Source organism: Watersipora subatra, chromosome 1 (genome assembly GCF_963576615.1).
Source record: "Watersipora subatra chromosome 1, tzWatSuba1.1, whole genome shotgun sequence".
NCBI classification, from domain to species: Eukaryota; Metazoa; Bryozoa; class Gymnolaemata; order Cheilostomatida; family Watersiporidae; genus Watersipora; species Watersipora subatra.
This window is the reverse complement of record NC_088708.1, coordinates 46117697-46139320: the sequence shown is the minus strand read 5'-3', so window position 1 is coordinate 46139320 and position 21624 is coordinate 46117697. Positions and strand designations below refer to the sequence as shown.

The 21624-nt window shown below is 35.9% G+C and overlaps 1 protein-coding gene across 1 annotated transcript in view; it reads right to left on the bottom strand.

Annotated features, from left to right (window-relative positions):
• LOC137385849 (bone morphogenetic protein 1-like) overlaps nucleotides 1-17668 on the bottom strand; it is a 33877-nt gene extending 16209 nt beyond the window's left edge. Inside the window, exons 1-7 of the mRNA XM_068072423.1 lie at nucleotides 17529-17668; nucleotides 13875-14127; nucleotides 11841-11947; nucleotides 10723-10846; nucleotides 7509-7687; nucleotides 4018-4125; nucleotides 3035-3160 (exon numbers count right to left, since the gene is read on the bottom strand). Coding sequence (XP_067928524.1) covers nucleotides 3035-3160; nucleotides 4018-4125; nucleotides 7509-7687; nucleotides 10723-10846; nucleotides 11841-11947; nucleotides 13875-14127; nucleotides 17529-17607 — 976 coding nt within the window. The 5' untranslated portion in view covers nucleotides 17608-17668. The remainder of the gene's footprint in view (nucleotides 1-3034; nucleotides 3161-4017; nucleotides 4126-7508; nucleotides 7688-10722; nucleotides 10847-11840; nucleotides 11948-13874; nucleotides 14128-17528) is intronic.
• Nucleotides 17669-21624: the final 3956 nt, after the last annotated feature.

The window sequence follows — 21624 nt, the reverse complement described above, 5'->3', positions numbered from 1 at the left end:
TATAATATTGCTTGTAATATAACATAATATTGCTTGTAATATAATATTGCTTGTAATATAATATTGCTTGTAATATAATATAATATTGCTTGTAATATAATATAATAAGGCTTGTAATATAATATTGCTTGTAATATAATATAATATTGCTTGTAATATAATATAATAAGGCTTGTAATATAATATTGCTTGTAATATAATATAATATTGCTTGTAATATAATATAATATTGCTTGTAATATAGTATAATATTGCTTGTAATATAATATAATATTGCTTGTAATATAGTATAATATTGCTTGTAATATAGTATAATGTTGCTTGTAATATAGTATAATGTTGCTTGTACATGTATTCATAGACAACAGCATGTAATAGATTTAATTTATTAGCAATACATTCTCATAAAATAGTTACAATAATATATAACAACTACATGAATGATTTTAGTCTACTAGAAAATGTTTTTGTAACAAACAATAGGCTGCCTTAAATATTGCTCTATAACGATGTCACGTAGCGGATATCTGCCTTGCATAATGAATTAGGATCAAAGGTCAAACATCTGTAACGGGCCTAAAATTGCCTAATGAGTAGAAGAATATGATGGGCGTCCTTAGATTTGGCAGCATTTTTAGTGTCAGCGTAGTCATGACAGGAGATGATAATCTATTGACATCGGCTAATATCTCAAAGGAATATGGAATGAGGACAAACAGCGTCATGGCCTAGGAAGTGACGCTGCCCGATGTCTCAGATAATTGCTTCAATGTCTCAGGTCATTGTTTTAGACTAGTAAGTCCAAACTCCTACCAATCTAGGTGCAAGCAATTATAACAACCTTGCTTTAGACAGCTGCATGAAGCGCAGCACCTCCTCCCACACCCTAACCGACTCCAGCCTGTAAGAGTAATAAGTAATAACATAACTGAGCCTCTTAAGTGGCTTTACTAAAACTAGGCTCTCTCGTTTACCCAGTCAATTCATGCTAAGCAGGGCTTCTACAGGTGGCAGCTATGAAGTTGCTGCTTTGCAATCGCCGCTTCTGACATGCTTTTGTAGTTCTTACTTAATAGGTTTATATTTAATATATTTAATCTGAACCTTCACGTAAAACTTGCCTCAAAGTATTACAATTTTGTAAGTAAAAAATCGGCAGGACTTTCAAACAGAGCTTGAACATAACGAAAAACATAAATATAGTTAATTAAAACATATTTACCGTAAGTCCTCATGCTCAAGCCGCGCGACTTATGCTCAAAAACAGATGACTCACGAAAGAAAAAATAATCCTCCAACAAGCCGCCTGCGGTATCTAGTCGCCCTTACTAACAAGCCGCATATGCCTGCAGCCCACAACTAATGACTGAGGTTTTGTCATCCTTGACCCTTCCGGAAGCGAAAGTGTTGAAGCGGGTTTCACTATACCCCCCCCCCGTCCTCTTGAATAAATAAACAGGCTACATCAGTACACGTGAAAAAAAATTTCTTTTACTTCCAAGTTCGAATTAAAATTCCTGAACCCTTGCATCAAGAACTTACTTGCCTTGTCTCAGCTAGATTTTTATTTGCTTCGATGTCAGCAGGTATTAACACGCTCCCAACCGCTTGTCTCTCACTCGTGCGTCACGAATTCATATCGAATTAGAGCGATAAATTCTTCTTTAGCCTAAAGTATTCCATAAACATGACCTTGAAAATAAACGAGTAGGTCACCAAAACCCGTACATAAAAGTGTATCATGACTGCGATTCTATGGCTATAGCGCGGAACTGTGCAAAGACCGCATTTATCGAGAAGCCGCCCTAAGCCCCACGTAAGTTTTAAAAACTTGGCTTTAGCCACGGTCTATGACCTTGCACCAGAAGCCGCACCCAACGTCAAACCGCTTGGTTTGAGCATAAGGACTTACGGTAATAAGTTAATAATAAGTTTCAATAATTTAATAAGTTAAAATAAGTCATGACATGTATTTTACACCCACTTTACCACTGAATCTATTACCGCTGAACCTAAACTTCTGTCCATCAATAATAATAATAACAATAGCAATAACCTAATAATATTGATACAGAACTTGAGTTTATTTACACTATATCTAGTGTAAGTTATCGCATTTTTATCACTCACCATATATTGAGCTTATGCATTGCTGAGCCTACACTTATGCTAATGTGTTTCTAAAATAATGAGAACATAAACCTCTTATTACTGATTTGTGCTTCATTAATTTAGATTTTACATTTAATTTATGTTTGTAAACTTTTTATATTGCTATGTACAACACATTTATTGTGATGTTATATGTAATTATTTGAAGTATTCATATTTGTTTTTTTTTGGTTTCAAAACAAATTAAACAAAATACAATATAATCTTATAAGAATATTTTTTCCACATACGACAACTTCAACTTGCGAAGCAAATATCGGAATCGATTAATGTCACGTGATGTGTGACTGCAATGTTAGCTAAAAAAACATTCCAAGAGTAGTTTCCCCGGCTTTATTTAAAAATCACCATGCTATGAAATTGAAATCAACTGAACCATGTGTGTAATGATTCCGGAATACTGTTGCTTATTTCATGTGAAAGTAGCTGTTTCCATGGTGTGGATGATGACGATTTGAAATTGTGCCCACGTTAAATTACCATGCAATAAGTATTTCGATAGACATTCGCACATTGCGTATTAATGCGGGCGCTCTGTTAAAAAATATAAGGAATTCTGCGTCATATTTTCTAGTGGCCTACTTCTGTCTCAATTATCAGCATATTTTTGAAATTGGAACAACCGAAGCGTGGGAAATGCTTAAAAGTGGAATAAATTGCGTGACATTTTCTTGAGCGTCCTTCGTAAGTGTTTTTTTCCATCATGAAACATTTGGTAAAAATTAGGGAGTAACTAGACTCACTTGACTTGCAGGTTTTGGTTGTTTCCATCTTGCGGATTAACAACGCATTGAAAACATAGTGTATGATACAGTAGGCTAGAGTTCTAGAAATATGATCTCAACCGTAGGGTAAGTCTTACTTGTGCAAGAGTAAAGCTTGTTAGCTTGAACAATGTCTCCTGGGCTAAGCTTCAACCGCTGTCCAATCTCTACCGGATTTCCATTGGGGAGTTTTTTCTTTGGTACTATTGTGTCATCATATGGACCTGTAGTAGCATACACCTATTCATAACTAGACATAGACAAGACTATACATTATTGGTAGCTTGTGCTCTTGGAGCAAACAGGTTGGAGAAAATATTAAGGTTCTTTCCATAAAAGGTAGACAAAAATTGTCAAATAAAATTTGGTCATGCAGAGCAAAAGTTGTAGTAAAAAACTTGTGATGCACCAAAAAGACTTCGACTTAAACTAAAGACTAAAAATACACTACCACCCTTTATTTGAACGGCACCTCTAATAGAATGCCACTATTAGAAGGGCTGAAAAATAGAGCACCCATACTTATGAATAGAGGTTTTACAGTATATAATTTCAACCATAAATTTTTACCATGTAAAGTTTTATTTCTCAACAATGTAGTTTTATTTGGTTCTTGCAGATCGAATGTTATAAAATAATTTCACAATAAAACCGATATTTCACATCTCATATCAATGTGACCTGAAGTTCACATTGATATGTCAGCAGTATCTATATTAGTAGGTCTGTAGTATCTATATGAGTAGGTCAGCAGTATCTATATGAGTAGGTCAGTAGTATCTATGTGAGTAGGTCAGCAGTAGCTATATGAGTAGGTCAGTAGTCTTTATATGAGTGAGTCAGCAGTAGCTATGTGAGTAGGTCAGCAGTAGCTATATGAGTAGGTCAGCAGTATCTATATGAGTAGGCCAGCAGTCTCTATATGAGTAGGCCAGCAGTATCTATATGAGTAGGTCAGCAGTCTCTATATGAGTAGGTCAGCAGTAGCTATATTCTAGCGAGGAGAGCTTTGGTGATGTGATGGTTGTAGACAGCAGTAAACTAAACATATCTGGAAATTTTTTACAGGTCATACTCAAACCTCTTGAGAAGGTGTTCCTTGCATAGTGCATGATTGACTCATAATCGTACTCCTCCCCCAAAGAGTCTACTTCCCCTTCAGGCATCTCGTTGAAGTTGTAATGTTGTCCTAAAACAAAAACATTGCGTTTTAAATCTTATTATAAAAGCATGTGAAAGGCCGTTCAAATTCCCTATGCACATATTCTTCTAGAGTATATATATTGCTTTATTGGCAATAATTTCATTTCAAATAGAGATGTTTTTTCAAATTATGCCATGCAACAACAATATAACAAAATAAGGCAACAGTTACCCACTAAAGTCAAATAAACAGTTTGACAAATAGTGTTTAAAATGACTTTCTCTGCAAAGAGAACGAATATTAGGTAGAAGATTGTTAAAGCAGCTAGCAAATAAGTTTTCAAAATAATTGTTGGATGCTATATGTAATTTGTTCATATCACATAAGTTGAAATGAGGTGAAAACTTGTAACTGTCATGTAAAAAATGAGGATTCATGTAAAACCATGAAAGCTCTTAAAACCTTTAGTTGAAGTAAAATAAGCATTTGGCATAGATAAAGAGAGAAGATGCAAAGATTTGAAAAAATCATCTATTGAAATGATATAATGGAATGGAGTTCAGGTGAAAAATGATTGAATTGGGGTACTCAAAGAGCAGTCGTTTAGGCCGATGAGCATCTTTAAACGCGGAGTTATCTTCTGTACACTGATCCATTGATATACTGTTGACAAATGATTAATCTACTGATCAAAAAATGACCCGAATAAGAAAAAAAAGTTACTATTCACCAAAACTGTTCGTTATACAAAAACTTTCGTAGCCTACAAACATTAGCTATAAGTAGATATTTCAGACTACAGTTTTACAAGATGAAGTAAAAGGCATGAACTTAGCCACTGTCAACACTGCTGACCCGACTTGGTTATCACGCACCATCGTGTACTCAATCGTATCATCAAAAATAAACAGTAATTCTTCTACAATTGAGAAGCATTTAAATATTTTATGCATGCGCATACTCCCTATGCATAGCCCTCTGCCTATTCCTATGCATAGTTCCTACGCAAACCTATATACATAGCTATGCACACACCTATACACACACCTATACACATACCTATACGCATACCTATACGCATACCTATACGCATACCTATACACATACCTATACACACACCTATACACACACCTATACACATACCTATACGCATACCTATACGCATACCTATACACACACCTATACACATACCTATACACATACCTATACACATACATTCTACTCCTACCCTCTACTCGTGTCACTTACACATCACATATGGTAGTGGATAGAGAATGGGAGGCTGACAAGTGTGATTAAAGATCAGACACAAGTAACGGGTAGAAGCAGGTACTCCCAGAGGTAAAGGCAGTCAGTCATAATTATGTAAGCAGTACACTCACTGTAGCCCATCCCTAAGGTTCAGGCAGGTGCGTGTCAGTGGTTAAGTGTGTATGACCGTTAAGCGATTGTTCTGATGTTTTACAATGCGTGTCTAAAAGGAATCTAGGAACGGCTGACTCGTGCCAAAAAGCTTCAAAATCAAAATATGATGTTATTTAACTTAATGCTTTTGTTCTGTTAAAAACAAGTCCAAAATCACGACCATAATAATTAATTACATAAGAGGTAAGCAATTTCTCCGCGTATCAAATCAGTCAAGAATAAAGAGACTGTATTGTGACTCGAGTGTATGTTGTTGTTACAGGCTGTGATTAATCTCAGACCCCTTGGGTCAACAATATAATATCAAAATGGATATTGTTCCAACACCTGAATAACTATTTGACAAAGGTTGTTGAGTCAAGTTCTTAAACGTCTCAAGTGCTCTGTTCCTTTAACTCTTTCTATTTTTAGATCAGTTGACCAAAGTCTGGAGAGTTGGATAGGATTGTCCACGCTTTTTACACAGAATCTAAGTAGTTTGTTTTTACCGAAAAGTGTGTTTGACTCCTTACTCACTCTGAGATGTTTCATGACATTTGCTTCAGTACTACTCTTAGGCGAGAAGGGATATGAAACAATTCTATTGTCTCGTATTATTTTGTGTTGTGAAAGAAAAAAACTGATTGAGGCGATGTGAATGGTAAGATAGATAACAAATTTTGTGATTTGACAATCCTCAGTCTTTTAGCTATATTTTCTCTTATAAACACTTTTTTTAAATATGGTTCGATCGCATAATAATAATTTTCCTAACAGTTTAAAGCTTAACAAAAGTGTGACAAGAATTTTACGAAATTTATGCAGTCGACAATAATAAATTTTGCATATTCTAATCTATGTCAAAACTACATGTAGTTTGAGATTTGTCCGGTTGGCCCTTTATGCAATGTTAAGTTTTTAGATCTGTTTACGCCTTATTTTATATAAGTACATTCCATGAACAAGTTTTAAAAATTGGCTGTTTATATACTTTTGGAGAAGCTAACAATGGAAAATTTAGCAGGTAAAATTTTTATAATAGCTAAACAAATTTGATGGATATAAAAAAAATTTAAGTAACCTTGAACTTTGATGACTTTCAAAATAATGCAATAACAGTATAATATTCCTGGTCTTGACAGACAGCAGCATGTAATAGAAGTTAATTTCTTAGCAATACATTCTCATAAAATAGTTTCAATAATAAATAACAACTATGATTATAGTGATACTAGAAATAGTTTTTGTGATAATTATTAGGCTATTTTAAAATAATATAACTATAAAATTCTCCAACAAAAGAAAGCTATCTAGTACAAATTTTTACCCTAGTATTCAAGTCTTTCAGTTAGTCAAGTAGATAGCCAGCTACATAGCTATACTGCTGTACAGGAATTCCTCATTTTTCTCTGTGAAACGAGACCAGCGCGCCACCCCCTTCTCCCACATAGAACCACAACGATCGCTATCACAGTTACACATGCAAAGGGATCTCTCTGGGCTAAGGTATGAGCGATATTTATGTTTTTATGTACATATTTTTGTTGTTTTATTTAGTTTTTTAACATTTTGAATGATTATTTTTTAACTCCGATAAGGACCAAAGCGGAGAAGACTGAATCATGAAGTATTAAAAGATCGCTGTACTTTGCGTTTGTCATTTACTTGTGTTACTACTTATGTGCGAGCATGAGATACAAATTGTTCCACAGCGGAATCACTGATTAAAATATACCTGTCTGCCCTAGAATGAGTTTTGCAAAACGTGTGAACTTTGCCACTACTGTGCCTCTTTTAAGTACTGTTTACATTTAAAAAAACTTATTTGTCTCCAAATGTCAAATATTAATCATTGTTCCATAACAATAAAACTATGAATTGAGCATCAATAAATCTACGAATTGCACACCGATAAATCTATTGATTCTGACGTCTAGCTATTTAGCCTCTAAATTCTGACTCACAATTATATTTAAAAATTGCACAAAGTGCAATTGCACAAACTCATAGACACGTTTGCTTACCAATCATAACATTTTCCATAATGATGTCTATGTACTCATCTCGGTCTGGTCTCGTATGTTCGTGCCAGAAGCCGACCACATGCCCAAGCTCATGTACCACTATTCCAAACTTGTCACAATTCTTTCCGATAGAAACATCTTGCCGTCCCTCTCCACTCTTTCCAACGTAAGAGCAGCAGCTAAGCAAAGAAAGGAATGTTGTCTTATAAGTATGCTAGTACCCTGTCTAGATATTGTCAGGTGTAACAACCTGCTGCCCAATTATTCCAAAATATGGCAAGATGGTCCATTGGCACAACTGGTAAAGTTTCAGTCAACAAAGCCAAAAGTTGTGGGTTTTAATCACATTGGAAGCAATGAGAGTCTGGTAGCCTAGTGTCGAGTATGAGATTGTCAGGTGTACTGATAAAGCACAGATAATAAGTATGTATACAACAATTCTGAAATATTAGAAGCTGGGCAATTAGCCCTGGCTGTGAAGGTGAATGCCACGAGTTCAAATTCTTTATGAGGCAATATTTTATTCGTGTTTCAGATCGGCGGACAAAGCTGTTACTGCAGTTAACCCTTTCGAAAGAAGTTATGTTGGGCTCTTCGAGACCCCCTGGGCAAATTAATTTTTCACAAATCGATTTAAAAAAATCATTGATGCACTCTTGTTTATGATATTGTATATCTGTATTATGTTTTTATGATACAGATAGATATAAATTGACATGTTTCATGTCAATTCTTCATATAACTGTTTCTTTAGCTATGGTACTTTTGGAAGCATTTGACCTTACATAGGCCTACATCACAGTCTTGACACCATGTGCTTATTCTTGTTTTTCTATAGCCTTGCTTTTGCCTATAGCTTTTAGAGGACGCCATGACAGTGAAACAAAGTTGTTGCACACAGGGAAAACATTCAGAAAACAAAAACAAAAGCAGAAACAAGCTACAAACAAATTTCATTTAAAGACGTTTTTATTTCGGATTTTTCGTTCGTTTAGTATTGCAAAAACGATCATTTTTTTTCTCAAAATGGTATATTTTTTGGTTGCTGACAGAGACCAATCTATTGTAGTTTACTATTGGTAAAAAACTTAAACAAAAAGGCAATGAGCCAACCAGAAATCAGTTTATAAAAAATGTTCGTGTGGCGACATAATAGTTGCTTTACCCATTATCATCAGTATCGCGAAACGACAATAATGTGGCTATGCCTGCAAAAGCGTTAACCCTTTCGTGGGCGAATTTTCAAAACTAAATCAGACTCCCATGGGCGAATTAATTTTCCAAAAAATCAAATTTTTCCAAAAGGTTCATACACTTTTCTGTGTGTTATTATGTGCATATCTCTATGTTTAAAGGTGCATATGTATACATGTATATGTCCATAGGCATATATATATATTATAAACAAATAAAAATGTATAACATAAAATATATGCTTTTCATAATAATTGTCTATTTACGAATGATATTTTTGAAAGCATTCTCTTTTACAAAGGCCCACATCACAGTCTTTGCACCATGTACTTATTCGTGTAACAAAGAGCTCCCACAAAAAATGTACTTCCTGGATTGACAGGCTCAAAAAACTTTTCAAAATACTCTACTGGTTGAGCATCTACTGGAGTAAATACTGGGCCTGTCACTGCTATAAACTGCTGAATTGTAGGAGATTTATCTCTGTTTATGTTGGTTATATTCTTCCAGGCACTGGCATCACTCCTACTCACATCCTCATCATTACTGCTACCAGCCCTTTCATCACTGTCACTTCTAGATGTAAAGTCATTACAATCACAATTCAAACCTGATTCACTGTCATCTCTTGCTACTAAATCTAAAAAGTCACTGTCATCTCTGAATCTCTTAGTAATTTCGGTACTAGTACTTGCTTTATGAGAATAATCTCGGGAGGTTCTTTTAGAAGTCGCCATGACGGTAAACTAAAGTCAAACTCTCAAAAAATTCGGTAAATAAAAGCTAAAACCGAAGCAAGAAAAATAAAAGTTGATAAATTATTTAGAACAATTTTCTAATTTTTTTCGAAAGTTTATTTATTCATCACTGCTAAAAACGATCGTTTTTTTTCAACCTTGAAGTCAATTTTTGAGGCTAACTGAAACTACTATATCGTAGCTTGCTATTGGTAAAAAAAGTAAACAAAAAACGGCATTTAGCTAACCAGAAACGGCAATAATAAAATACGGTACCGAAACGACAAAAACGTCGCACTGCCCATTAGCAGCCGTATCGCAAAGCGACAAAAACGTCGCACTGCCCACGAAAGGGTTAAGATTACCACATTGGATCGAAAACCTAGCAGGACCTGACAGGGCACTGTGAGTTGAACTCCGTTCGGAATTAACATAGACAAGTTGGAGTAGTTAACAGGTTTGCAATGTCATAGATCTTTGATTTAATCATTTTTCTTGAAACAAAATTTAGCTGTACCCAAAGTAATAATTATTTTTGTTACAAACTATACCCGATATTGAAAATTAGCCAAATTGCAATAAGAAAAGCCCTAAGTTTGGGCTGTGAAGCACCAGCGTCTGCACTCAATGTATTCCCAAAAGAACAGAGGCAATTTCTCTTACGCCGAGTCAATAAATGTGAATGCCTTTTGACTGAAGAAGTCGGCGAATGTTGGATGCGAGCGGGTATGATACAGTTGAATGGAACATGCTGACATTACACGTTAGCAATCATCGATTTTACTCTTGTTTCAACATGTCTCATTAGACAATAGGATGCAATTAGGGCAGCCAGTCCTTTCTTCTCCCATTCATTCTCACTGCTTTTTTAACTTTGCCACGGACTGAGGAGATCAGCACAGCGAAGCGCAGAAATGTGCCCGACCTCCAAAAGCTCGATTTTGCAACCATTAGTGGTGGTGGCTTTCTTTCAGGAACAATAGCCTCAGGGCCTAACAAAGAATTTCGTTAACGATTTTTGTGAGTAAAAAGAAAAGATGCATTTGAAGTATTTTGGATATTAGCTGAGGCCGTAACTCCCACACTGAGGCTTTAGATGTTCTGATAGTGTTATCCAATGATCTCTCTTACGCAAAATGTGTTTGTGCTTCTTCGATCATCTACATGATCCTTAGAATTTGATAAAATCTAACCTTCTTAGTAGAAGATCACTTGGATCTGGTCAATTGCCCTTTTTGTTCATACATTTCTTAAAAGCTGCATTAATTTACATAGAAACCCACCCACAAGGCCTCTCTGTGAATACAATGTAGTCCGTGTGGAATTCTGGATTCCTTTCGATGAAGGTGACGCAGGTGTGGTTCTCCCAGTGCTGCATAGCCCGTCGAAAAAGCGCTTTATGTTGACCTAGAAACAGTTTGAAGCAGATTAGGATAGATGCTTCTGGTGATAAAAATGTGATGCAGAAACATTTGCATGAGATCAGGCTTCTATCTTCAAATTTGATACGCATTGTGAATGCACAAATGTTATTGAGAGGAGCTGAATTCAGAAAAACTGGATCTGTTTGTTTGAGAGTTTTTTTAATAATTTTTAGCATTTAAGTTTTAAAAAGCAAACTGAGTTATCCTTAAACAATATAATTTTGCTTCAACATACATGTAATTATAAAGTCGCTCCATAGTAAAATAATAGGTCTACAATGCTAAATAAAACATTTTAAAAAAGATTTTTAAAAAACCTTGTGTTCAAAGTAGATTTTATTTTGACCAACAGCATTAAAACAAAAATTGGTATCTAGAAAAAACAGTGTTCTCCGTAGAGTGGCTGCTGCAAAGACGTTCACCCCGCCCTTCTCCCCCTTCCCCCTCGGATACTCTGTCTACTATTCACTCATATACTGCTAAATACTCCGGTACTACCATTACTGCCCAAGCTTGCAGTCATCTTCACGAGTGCCTTCGACTGGAAAGGGGAGGTTGGAAAGTGCATAGAATGGCAGGTCAGCCTTAGCGTTAAGCAGGCAGCTTAGCCGTACTTATCAAAGGATAACACCGCCATGTTTGATTTAGACATATTTTGTCCGTTCTTATCACCATTTCTACGCTATGACAGATCATTATTTGTTTTACCGACTCAAATTAGTTCCGATTCAGTAATCTGTAATCTACGGATGTGATGTCAACTTTACAGACGCCAGATATTTCCTATGAGTTTTAAAGGCTATTAAAGGCTGATTGATATACAGGTGCTAATCAGGAGCGGATAATCACTAAGGAATGTAACACGGGTTTGTTTATGTTAAAACAGCTGTTTGATTCGAGTGAGTCATAAAACAACAAATCGAAAAGAAATCCGAGAATTTTGACAGGTTGATCAGCAGCGCATGGAAGCTACTAACCGCTAAATGTTGAGTTTATCTCATAGGGTATGACGGCATGGGGCCACAGTCTATCCTTCTTGCCAGTAGCCGCTCTTCTTTCTCGGTTAACCGCTGCTTCTTTTTTGCTAAAACACAGAAAATTATATGCGGGTAGGCGTGTCTGACTGCTGACAATGCAAGTTAGAATGTTAGATATCGGAACTATTAATAGCTAATCAGCAATAAAATGGGGAGTCTGGGGAGCACGTGGTAGATGGTCACGTTAGAGGGCTTCCAGCTGCGTACCCTGGAAGACCCGCCGTTGCACCAGACCAGACAAGTGTCCATCAGGTGCAAAATCTTATCATCAGCTAAGTGAAATTTCCCACACCCAAAAACAATCTGGTAGTAAAATGGGTGACCGAAATTGTTAGGCTTCTGCTGACCGAAGTTATGAGACATGCAACCGAGAAATGGCAGAGTTGGAGAGGAGTAGCACTGGTCACTTACCAGCCTTGATCAGAAATTTATGACTTCTTGAATGCAATAAAAATTTGTTGATTTTAGGGCTATAAATAATGACAGCAGGGAGCCTAAAAACCTGTAAGTTTTAGAAAAGTCTGTGGACAGGATGTCAACAGGCGGCACTGACTGACCTCATGCGCTGGCAGCAGGGTTCAATCAGGGCAGCGCATGGCAGCCTTCTGAATGCTGGTGAGACTGCTTAACTTGAGCAGATGCACTGCTACAGGCAGACTATCATAGGTAATAATAGCAGAAGCATTCGTATAGATGCGCCTCCAATAGTAAGGAGAGCTGCGGCTCGATTGAAGTTTCATCGATATAAACAACGACACTCATATATTCCACAATACCTCAGCTCTATGTGCGTTTACTCTCTACTATATATGTTGTTAGGAATTTTCTCTCCTTGAGAGATAAAGATTACTTGTCACTAATTGGTTATGGAACTGACTTACATATGTATAGTTTTGAAGTAAACCTATTCCTGCCCATAAAAATCTGTATTGCGAGCAAACATAAAGTAATTTTCTCAACTATTGTTATTTCTAGCGAGTATCGAAGGATTAGCAACTTTGTATTACACTGGAAAGGTGATCTTGTAAAAAGCCTGATTGGTTGTGATAGATTATGACAGTCAATCAATGAAGCTGACTATGTTTGTTTTCATTTGTTATGTACAAGACTTAATTTATCAGAAATCTTAGCCCATGAAATCGCAATTATTAAGTGACTAGACTTGATAACTACAACTGATAACGTTAATAATAGTAATAATAACAACACTTGATAATTGCAGCGGATAACGTTCAATTTTTTAGTATAAAAAACTTGTTGACTTTCTAAAAATAAAAGACTTATTAGCCAAACGCCAAAATTGGTAGAAATCAGTGAATTGCCAAAAGATTACCGTTAGTATAAATGTATATGCACTTTTGGCCTTAGTCTGTTTGGCTGTTAACCTTTTACTCTCAATACAGATAATTACATATTACAGCGTCTGTAACAGCCCCAGGAGTAGTTTATTTAACATAGGCCTAGTTGGTGAAGGGGTGGCCACACGGCGACCAAACAAAAATTTTCTGAGGCGCACATATTCCAACAGAAGTAACTGAGGTTTGTATGGAGCGAATTTAAATGGGTCACAATTGATCTGAAACAATGGACATTGCTTCTATTTACTGTCTTATCTTTGCATGAGTTGTGCAATGTCTCATCGTGAATCACAATAAAATAAAAAATAAAAAAAAAAAATATTACTTTCGTTAATGATAAATTACTCCAAAACTTGCAATTAAAAGTTTTGAAACAACTTATCATTCACGTAAGTAATACTAATTTCATTTTCTAATTTATAAATTCTGCATTTATTCTGCAATTCTTCATCTAGTTTTTCTAACCGATTTCTCAGATATCATAAGTTTTGAGCAAACTGTACCTTGATAAATCTACAGATGTTTTCACAAACTATTTGCTGGTCACAAGTAATAATTCAATATTAAACCAACACTCTCCAACTTCTGATACAAATACTTTTTTAGCTAAACTCACTTGTTCTTTTTTTCCTTTCTTCTTTCATGCCTTCTTCTGCGAAGTTCTTCTTGTAAGTCACTATTACCTTTAGTCATTTTGTGTTTTAGTTTTCTTATTTCCTCTAACTGATTTAACTTTTGAACGGTAGACAAGGTCTGGTTAGTTTCTATATATTCTACACTCCTGTCTAACCCTTCAACAAATGTCACCGCTTGCAGCAGTCGAATGTTGTAGTCATACTCGGTGAGGGCGATGTCTCCGAGGGAAGCACCTGTCAAGACAGAAAAGAGCAATAAGGGTCAGCGGGTTTTAACGCTGTTTTTAGTTCTACAGTCAGGTGGTGTTCAAGTGGCCAAACAGCTGAGCTAAACCGTCTTCGCTGAGATAAGAAATGTGTTGTTGCTTAACCTCGACGAGCTGGTTGATGGGCGGAGGAGTAAGGATTGTAGGCGTTACTCTAAATTAACACTCCGCTCTACTTCAAATACCGTTTCATTAAAATCATATTTGCATAGATTATATCAAGATAAAAAGTTAAACATTCATTTACGTCATAAACAACAGCTGTTCATTTTAAATCCAACTTATACAGGTTCTGTCGGCTTTGTTGGTAACAGTAAATAATAAATTAAATTCCTTCTCATTTGAATGAATCTAAAGCATTACATTTTCTTAGAATGCATTAAACCAGTTTTGTCACCGTATTGTTTGCTTATCCAGATAACATTCTTTTACTCGCGTTACTGGGTATCCACTATAACTATTAGGGCTGATTGCCTCGAGGCATTGTCTGAGAGCTTTTGGGCCCTTAATACTCTCAAACATAACACGCTATTATTAGCAAACAATGCAAAACAAGGGCCTGTTAAACATTAGGAATTGTCTAATCGTGTCAGCTGAATTACTTACGCTCGCTAGGTCAGAGGTATTATAAAATGTCTTCAGTCAACAATAACGAAACGCCAGGCGACCTGTACAGTCAGGTGTGATCCGCTCACTTCTTTGTTTTATCCGCGCACTCTAGTCAAAGCTCCTCACACTAATCACTTCTCTCAGCTTTAAGCCTCAATCAACTCTTATTGTTCTAACAGCTATCATCAGTGGATTTATTGTGCGCTGACAATAGCGATAACAGTTCTGATACATTTTTGTGTACAATTTCGATTTCAAAGCAAGAAAACAAAAGCAATACAAGGGAAAAGCTAAACAGTTTACCTATTGTCTTTTGCTTACAAAAATGAGCTGGTGTGCAACTTGTTTGCCGTTCTTTTAGTCTAGAGTACCAAAAGCCTTTCTACCCGCACCTGATTTGTTCTGAATACAGGTTATCAATAACAGCCGTTGGAAGAAGACTACGATAACAAAACAGAAAGTCACAAAAAACATAATTTTGAAGTAAGAGCAAGTTTATACTCTCGAAAGTTTTTTACAACTTTATGAACAGAAAAAAAAATATTGAAGTCTATTGTGCGTATTTAATGTTTGAGACAAAGTAATTGTATTTTAATGAAATCCCTTGCCAACTCTGAGTGTATTTAGAGAGATTTGATGTCTTTTACAGGCCATGAATCAGTGTAATTTTTCAATTAGCTATTTCTATTCAACTGTCAAAAACAATATCAAAACACTTCAGTTGCACCGAATTTTAATTATGACATATTTTCGACAATAACAATAACAACACGGTGATATTGGACATATTTAGCGAGAGACAATAAGTCATTTATCAAGGTTGACACAGCGACATTGTTGGCAAAGAGAAGGTGAGTGGTGGATGCTTTTGCATGCACTGAGAGAGAAGGCTTGAGACAGAAGTGTCAGTCGTTATCTAGTGGCAAAAGTAAATCTGATAAACTTATTATTTCTATGGAGCTGAGGCTGCGTTGGAGCGCTGGAACCTCATTGACACATTCATAAAGCCTCTAGCATTACCTGGTCTAATTATAAAGCCATTATATTTTATACGAGCTCTCGTAGCGTAGCTTCTGAAAGCAACTGAAAATTAAGAGATATATGGGCTAGAAATGAGGGTTTAATTACTAACATTTAGCAAATGGCCGGTGTCAGTGTAACTGGCAGCGACTAGGGAAGAAAGCACTGGCCTGCAGCTCTTTTGTTTGTATTGCCTTACCAGCAATATACCTTTCAGCTAAAAACCTATTTCTATAATATAGCTAGGCTTTATTGTTTTATTCTCCACCAAGAATGTGTCACTTTGTTTTTAAGTTAAAAGGTTTTGCAGGGTGGATATTTTATTAACCTTGAGTATGTAAGGATACCATTTCTAAAAACTTACACATTTGTTCATCAGTGTACACAAACCAAGAGCTTCATGAAGCCATTCTTTATGGCAGTCAAAATTTAAAATGTTTATAAAATAAAACTTGGCTCATGATTTCTTTGTGATAATACTTTTTTTTTTAAAAACAATCCCTGACTGAGCAAATGTTTTAAGCCAATAAAACTGTTGTTCTTGTAGTGTTATTACCACGCAAAGTTTGCTCTTGGAAGGCATTGTATTGTAAAGCTGATCAGCTTCAAATTGCAACGAACACATCTGCACACAATGTTTTGTAAGCATTGACAAGCCCAACAGGTGGCTGTCAGAATCTTTTATAATTGTGATGGGTGACAGCCATAGCCTTCAATAATTGAAACTCAACAACTCATCAAAGCTTTCCGACTAGAGTGCTGATAGCATCGACTGCTTTACTCATTTGCTAATCAGAGTTGAAACTGAATCAGGGTATCCGTTGAGATATTTTCTAAGTTTTAAATCAAAATTGAAGCACTTTAACAGAATTGAGCTGAAGGTTATTTATTAACTTCAAGTCAAAAGCTAGTAAGAGTCTATGAGCACTTGCAAGCACCTGCAAGCACCTGTGACCACACACAAACAACGCTTAGCTATTAGCTTACAATTTTTATTAACCTGTGCTTTGCTTATAACCTGATATGAAATATTATCAAATATATTTGATAAGACCTAGTATTTACTAGCTAAAGGTAAGTCGGAGTGTAGGCTAGTCAGCGTAAGAAAGGTTGACAGCTTTGTTTATTCTTGCCAGCAGATTAAGGAAATTAACACGTAATGACGTTGTTTACATTTTGGATTAAGGCACTCCATAGCAAACAACTTGTCCAAATGCTTGTGCTGACACACTCGCTGACACACTCGTGCTAGCTTGTTTTCTTTTACTCGACGATACGCCTAGAGCATGATCAAGTTTTTTACCTTACTTAACTTTGAAAAAGGCCACCAAAGACCTGATAGCCTCTTGCATGAGAAAAATTCTCAATCATATGCAAAAATGTAAATATGCATTCATATCTTTTCGCACGTTACTAGCTCTGGAATTATTGCACATGAAAGCTCAACTAAGCAAGCATTACAGATAAGCATCTGGTGACACCAGCGTGACACGATGCGCTTATTCGATAGGTAAACAAAAGTCTTTCCTGAAAAAAGGTCTATGAATAACATTGAACCGAATATTACGATAGACAAAAACAGCAAACATCCGTTGCTGCCATTTCATATCAGTTCTTCATTAGCGCTGGCAGATGAATAATTGGTCATTAGAACTGAAAATGTGTGGAAAGGTAAAATGGTAACAGTTGCTGTGTAGCTAACTAGCAACATGTGTACGCTGACTTATGACGCTGACTTACGTGCTTTACAAGGATCCAAAGCTGTCGAATAGGCAATTAGGCAAATAGCCAGTTGTGCTATAGATTCCAGCCAATACATTGCTCCCTCTTAGATAAACTATGATGTTACGCAGCCGGCTTCATACCTCACACTATCACTCGCATATACTGATGCTGTATATTTGGCCTTTGTAACAAATAGCCTCTTATTGACCAATCAGGAGAGAGCCTGCTTATGCCGATAGCCAATAAATTAAGATTGAATTGAGTGAAGGCAATTATGCTCAAAACATCAACATTTGTAGAAAAAAAGGTATTTCAAACTAAAAAGATGTGTTGGCAAGGTACAATAACTGCACCGAGTTAATGGTAATAGGAATGGTTAACCTCTCGCTGATTACGGTTGCATATGGGGTCAGAGCGAGTCTTCAAGACCATCTGCTCTAAGTAACATGCCACGTCGAGCTCCTTCAGTGTAATAACGGGTTAAACCTTGAGCCATCAACAAACACTCGTGTCAACAGCCTTGCTTCTTTGTCATTGATATGGCTAGGTTGACCGAGCTTCTTCAAAAATTTATAATTCAAACTACCTCTAAAGAGTCTCACTGGAATACCTGCTTTGCAGTCGTCTGTTTGAGATAAAAAAAAACTCTAATAATCTAGAAACAAGATGTCTGCCAGTTTGGAATCAAAACCCTTGTTTATACTAGCTGATGTTTGACACCAATACTGGTTTCTCTCTCCTGCGCTCAGCCGATGTAATCTAAAAATTTATATTTGAATCTACTTCTAGAAGGAGCTTGTTTTGTAGCCATCCATTTGAGGCAGAAAGAAGGACTACAATAATCTGGAAACAAGATGGCTAACATTTCGGTATACTAAACTTTTGCTTATGCTGGGTGATGTTTGACACCAATAATGCTTTCTTATCTGGTAAAGTGGTGTGTTCTGCTCATGATTCCTATAATATCTACATTAGGTCTATCACATTGGATTAGGTTGTAATGCTCGTATTTCATTGGCTAGTTTTGTTATTGACGAATATACTTTATGTTTTAAGTTACCACAACTGATTTGTAGTAGCAAATAATTCTTTTTCTAAATAAAAAATAGCAGTCTGAAAAATGGCTTTTAACTTCAGCCTGATTGGCTGATAGATCGCTAGCACAAATATTATTTGCTAGCAGCGAGTCCCTATGAAGCAATGAAACAAAAACATCCCCAAGCATGCTTAGCTTGTGTTACCTCTAAAACATCAGCACATTGCGCTTAGCCAAACATTAGCCCGAGTCCTTAAGGTTAGTGATTGCTCATTTCTGTCCTCGTTAATGTATTTGCTGAATTTAAATCTGGAGCTAAGCGAACAGCTGCAAAGGTCACGACCTGACTGACCTAAACCTAACAACAGACTACTAAGATTTGGAAAGAATATCTACAGTCTGCGTTAGTGAATTGTGCATAATAGCCAGAGATTCATTTATCCTCCTGCTTCACCAAATCTTATTTCAGTGTGTTTTTAGTTTTTAGTTCTATTTATTTATTTAGGTTGACTTAAGACCGTTTCTTCGGCATCTTTTGTTGAACGAACAAGTTTTATTTATTATTATATTATTTATTATAAGTGAGTTTTATTCCAGGCTTATGATTACATCTCATTATAGTAACAGTGCAATAAATATTCTATGGAAATGCTTTACGGAACACTCCAAAAAATCATCCATAGAGCACTCACTCAATGAAGTACTAAAGAAAACTCTATTGATCACTTCATAGGACATTCAACAAAGTAATCTCTGAACTGTTTTATAGAACACTCTATGAAACACTATGAAGTACTCTATGGTCATTGGTCAATGCTATAAATTACATTGTGACATGCTTTACAAAACTATATATGAAATACACTATGAGTTACTCTAAAAAGTACACTATAAACTGTACTAACTTGCCAGCTATTCTGAAGGTAGCGCTTTGATGGTTATATAAGGCGCGTCATTTCACAGGAAGAGGACTAGAACTTTGATATAAATCAGGTGAGCTTTCCCTGAAGGTTCTTGCAACAATGCATTTGTTCATGATAAAACTTTAAACCTGTATGGGCTCATCCATGCAGGGCTCATGTTTTGAGAAGCAACAGATTATAAAAGTCGAGAGGGTTGTGTTACAAAGGTTTGAACAAGTGAAATGGAAATGTTTTGCATGTTATCAGGCCAAAGTTATACGCATCATCTTACGTAATGCCGCAACAGTAACATGAAACTGATCATTTTATTCCAATCTCGCTCACTGATAAGAAGGCTATTATGTCATACTAACAAAAGATTATGTAATAATGATTGACTATGCTCTCCATAGTCATCCCCTCTTCGTGTTGTGCAGATAACTCCTGTTGCCTGAGGTGACTCATTCTATTCTCAATCTATTGACAAAAGTATTTTAGCTTGTCATGGGCATAGTAGAGTTTTATAAATTCAGGAATGCAGTATGTCAATACAAAGTGTATTAGTTTAGATGATGTTGTCCATATTTGCTAGCTCGTATAGTATCTACTAGTATTTTGCTATTATGGTAATTCATTCCAGAAAACCTGTGATCAAATTAAATCTGCCGTTAATAGGTTAGACCATTTCATCATCATCATTCATCAGTATATTATATGTTACTTTGTTTTTTTTTATACAGTAATAATGCCTTATTTACTGTTTTGATAGTATATTAAAGATTTATGTAATAATTTAGTCATAATTTTCAAAATTTTCAAAACTTAGGTTGGAATATCAGAAGTAAATGGGCCTAGGTATTTCATCATCATTTGATAGTATGGTAGTATGCTGCCATACCTAAAGTATTTTTTGCTATCCATTATTTTTATTTTTATTATATGTTTATACATACATGCATTTTATATTTATTCATCCTTGAGGAGTAAAACATTTTCTTTGACATTCTGAGGGGAATATATGAGTATTAAGCTTAAAAACGAAAACTACTTCCAAATATAATCCTAAAAAGCGTTATGACTGACGCGGAAAGATTCTGAGCCAGAGATAGGAAAAGGGTTACTGCATTGCCTTAGCCAACTTGTCGTGCGTAAGTGACGACTGGCAGTTACTCTCACAACTGCACTGCCCCTGTCATCATAATTACAAGGGGTTGGTATTATACGAAGATTGGAGCAGTTTTAAACTCTGCCACTGCACCGACTTGTCGTTAACTGACTCGTTGTAAAATGACGACAACCTGTAATCTTGCTTATGTTCAGTAAGCAGAAACAAATAGATGCAATACATAACACAACTGTAAGTAATACACGTAACTAGGTATAACACAACTGTAAGTAATGCACGTAACTAGGTATAAGTTTGATGTGAAATATAGAAATACGTAGTTTGTTGGGTTGTTTAGTCGCTACTCGCTAAGACTGAGCTTAGCAAATCAATAGGTTATATATAGAGTAACCGTATGAAGTAACACCTCTACCTACAAAATAGTTCTCAGGCTATAGTATTATATCAGAGTAGTTTACTACTGCAATCAATCTTGTTGACAAGGAAAGGGGTTGGCGTGCCAACTAGCTGAGTTCAGCTGCATCATTCATGCTAAACTCTGGCATGTCAAATTGTCAAAAAGAGCTTAATGTTCAGAAGTGTTGGCGCCCGCCTATGCCATAGAGTTTTTTTATGCACAAATATGCAGGACATAGCTGCGTAAAAATCGAACAACATTGTATTTTTGCATAAGCAAGTTGGCCAAACCAGACAAGTCAAAACTTACTAATAACATCGTAATATTACATCATTACGATGTTTGATTAAACTGCCATCTCTATGCACTATCCATCGTTTTTTTGACATCATCACCTTGTTTGCACATGCGCTCGTCTACGAAAAAGCCGCCATCTATGTAAAAAACGATTGTCATTCTCTTGATTAATAGTATTTCTCGGTGTTGTTTTGATACTAAAATAAAAAGTTTGCAAACAAAAGCATTGTTTGCGATAATTAATTGCAGAAGCTTTGTGTTTTTAACGATAAAAGCTGTCCATAAAATGGCAGACAATGATAGAATGACATCACGAAAAAACGAAGGATAAGGTAGCTAGTCATTCAAGACTA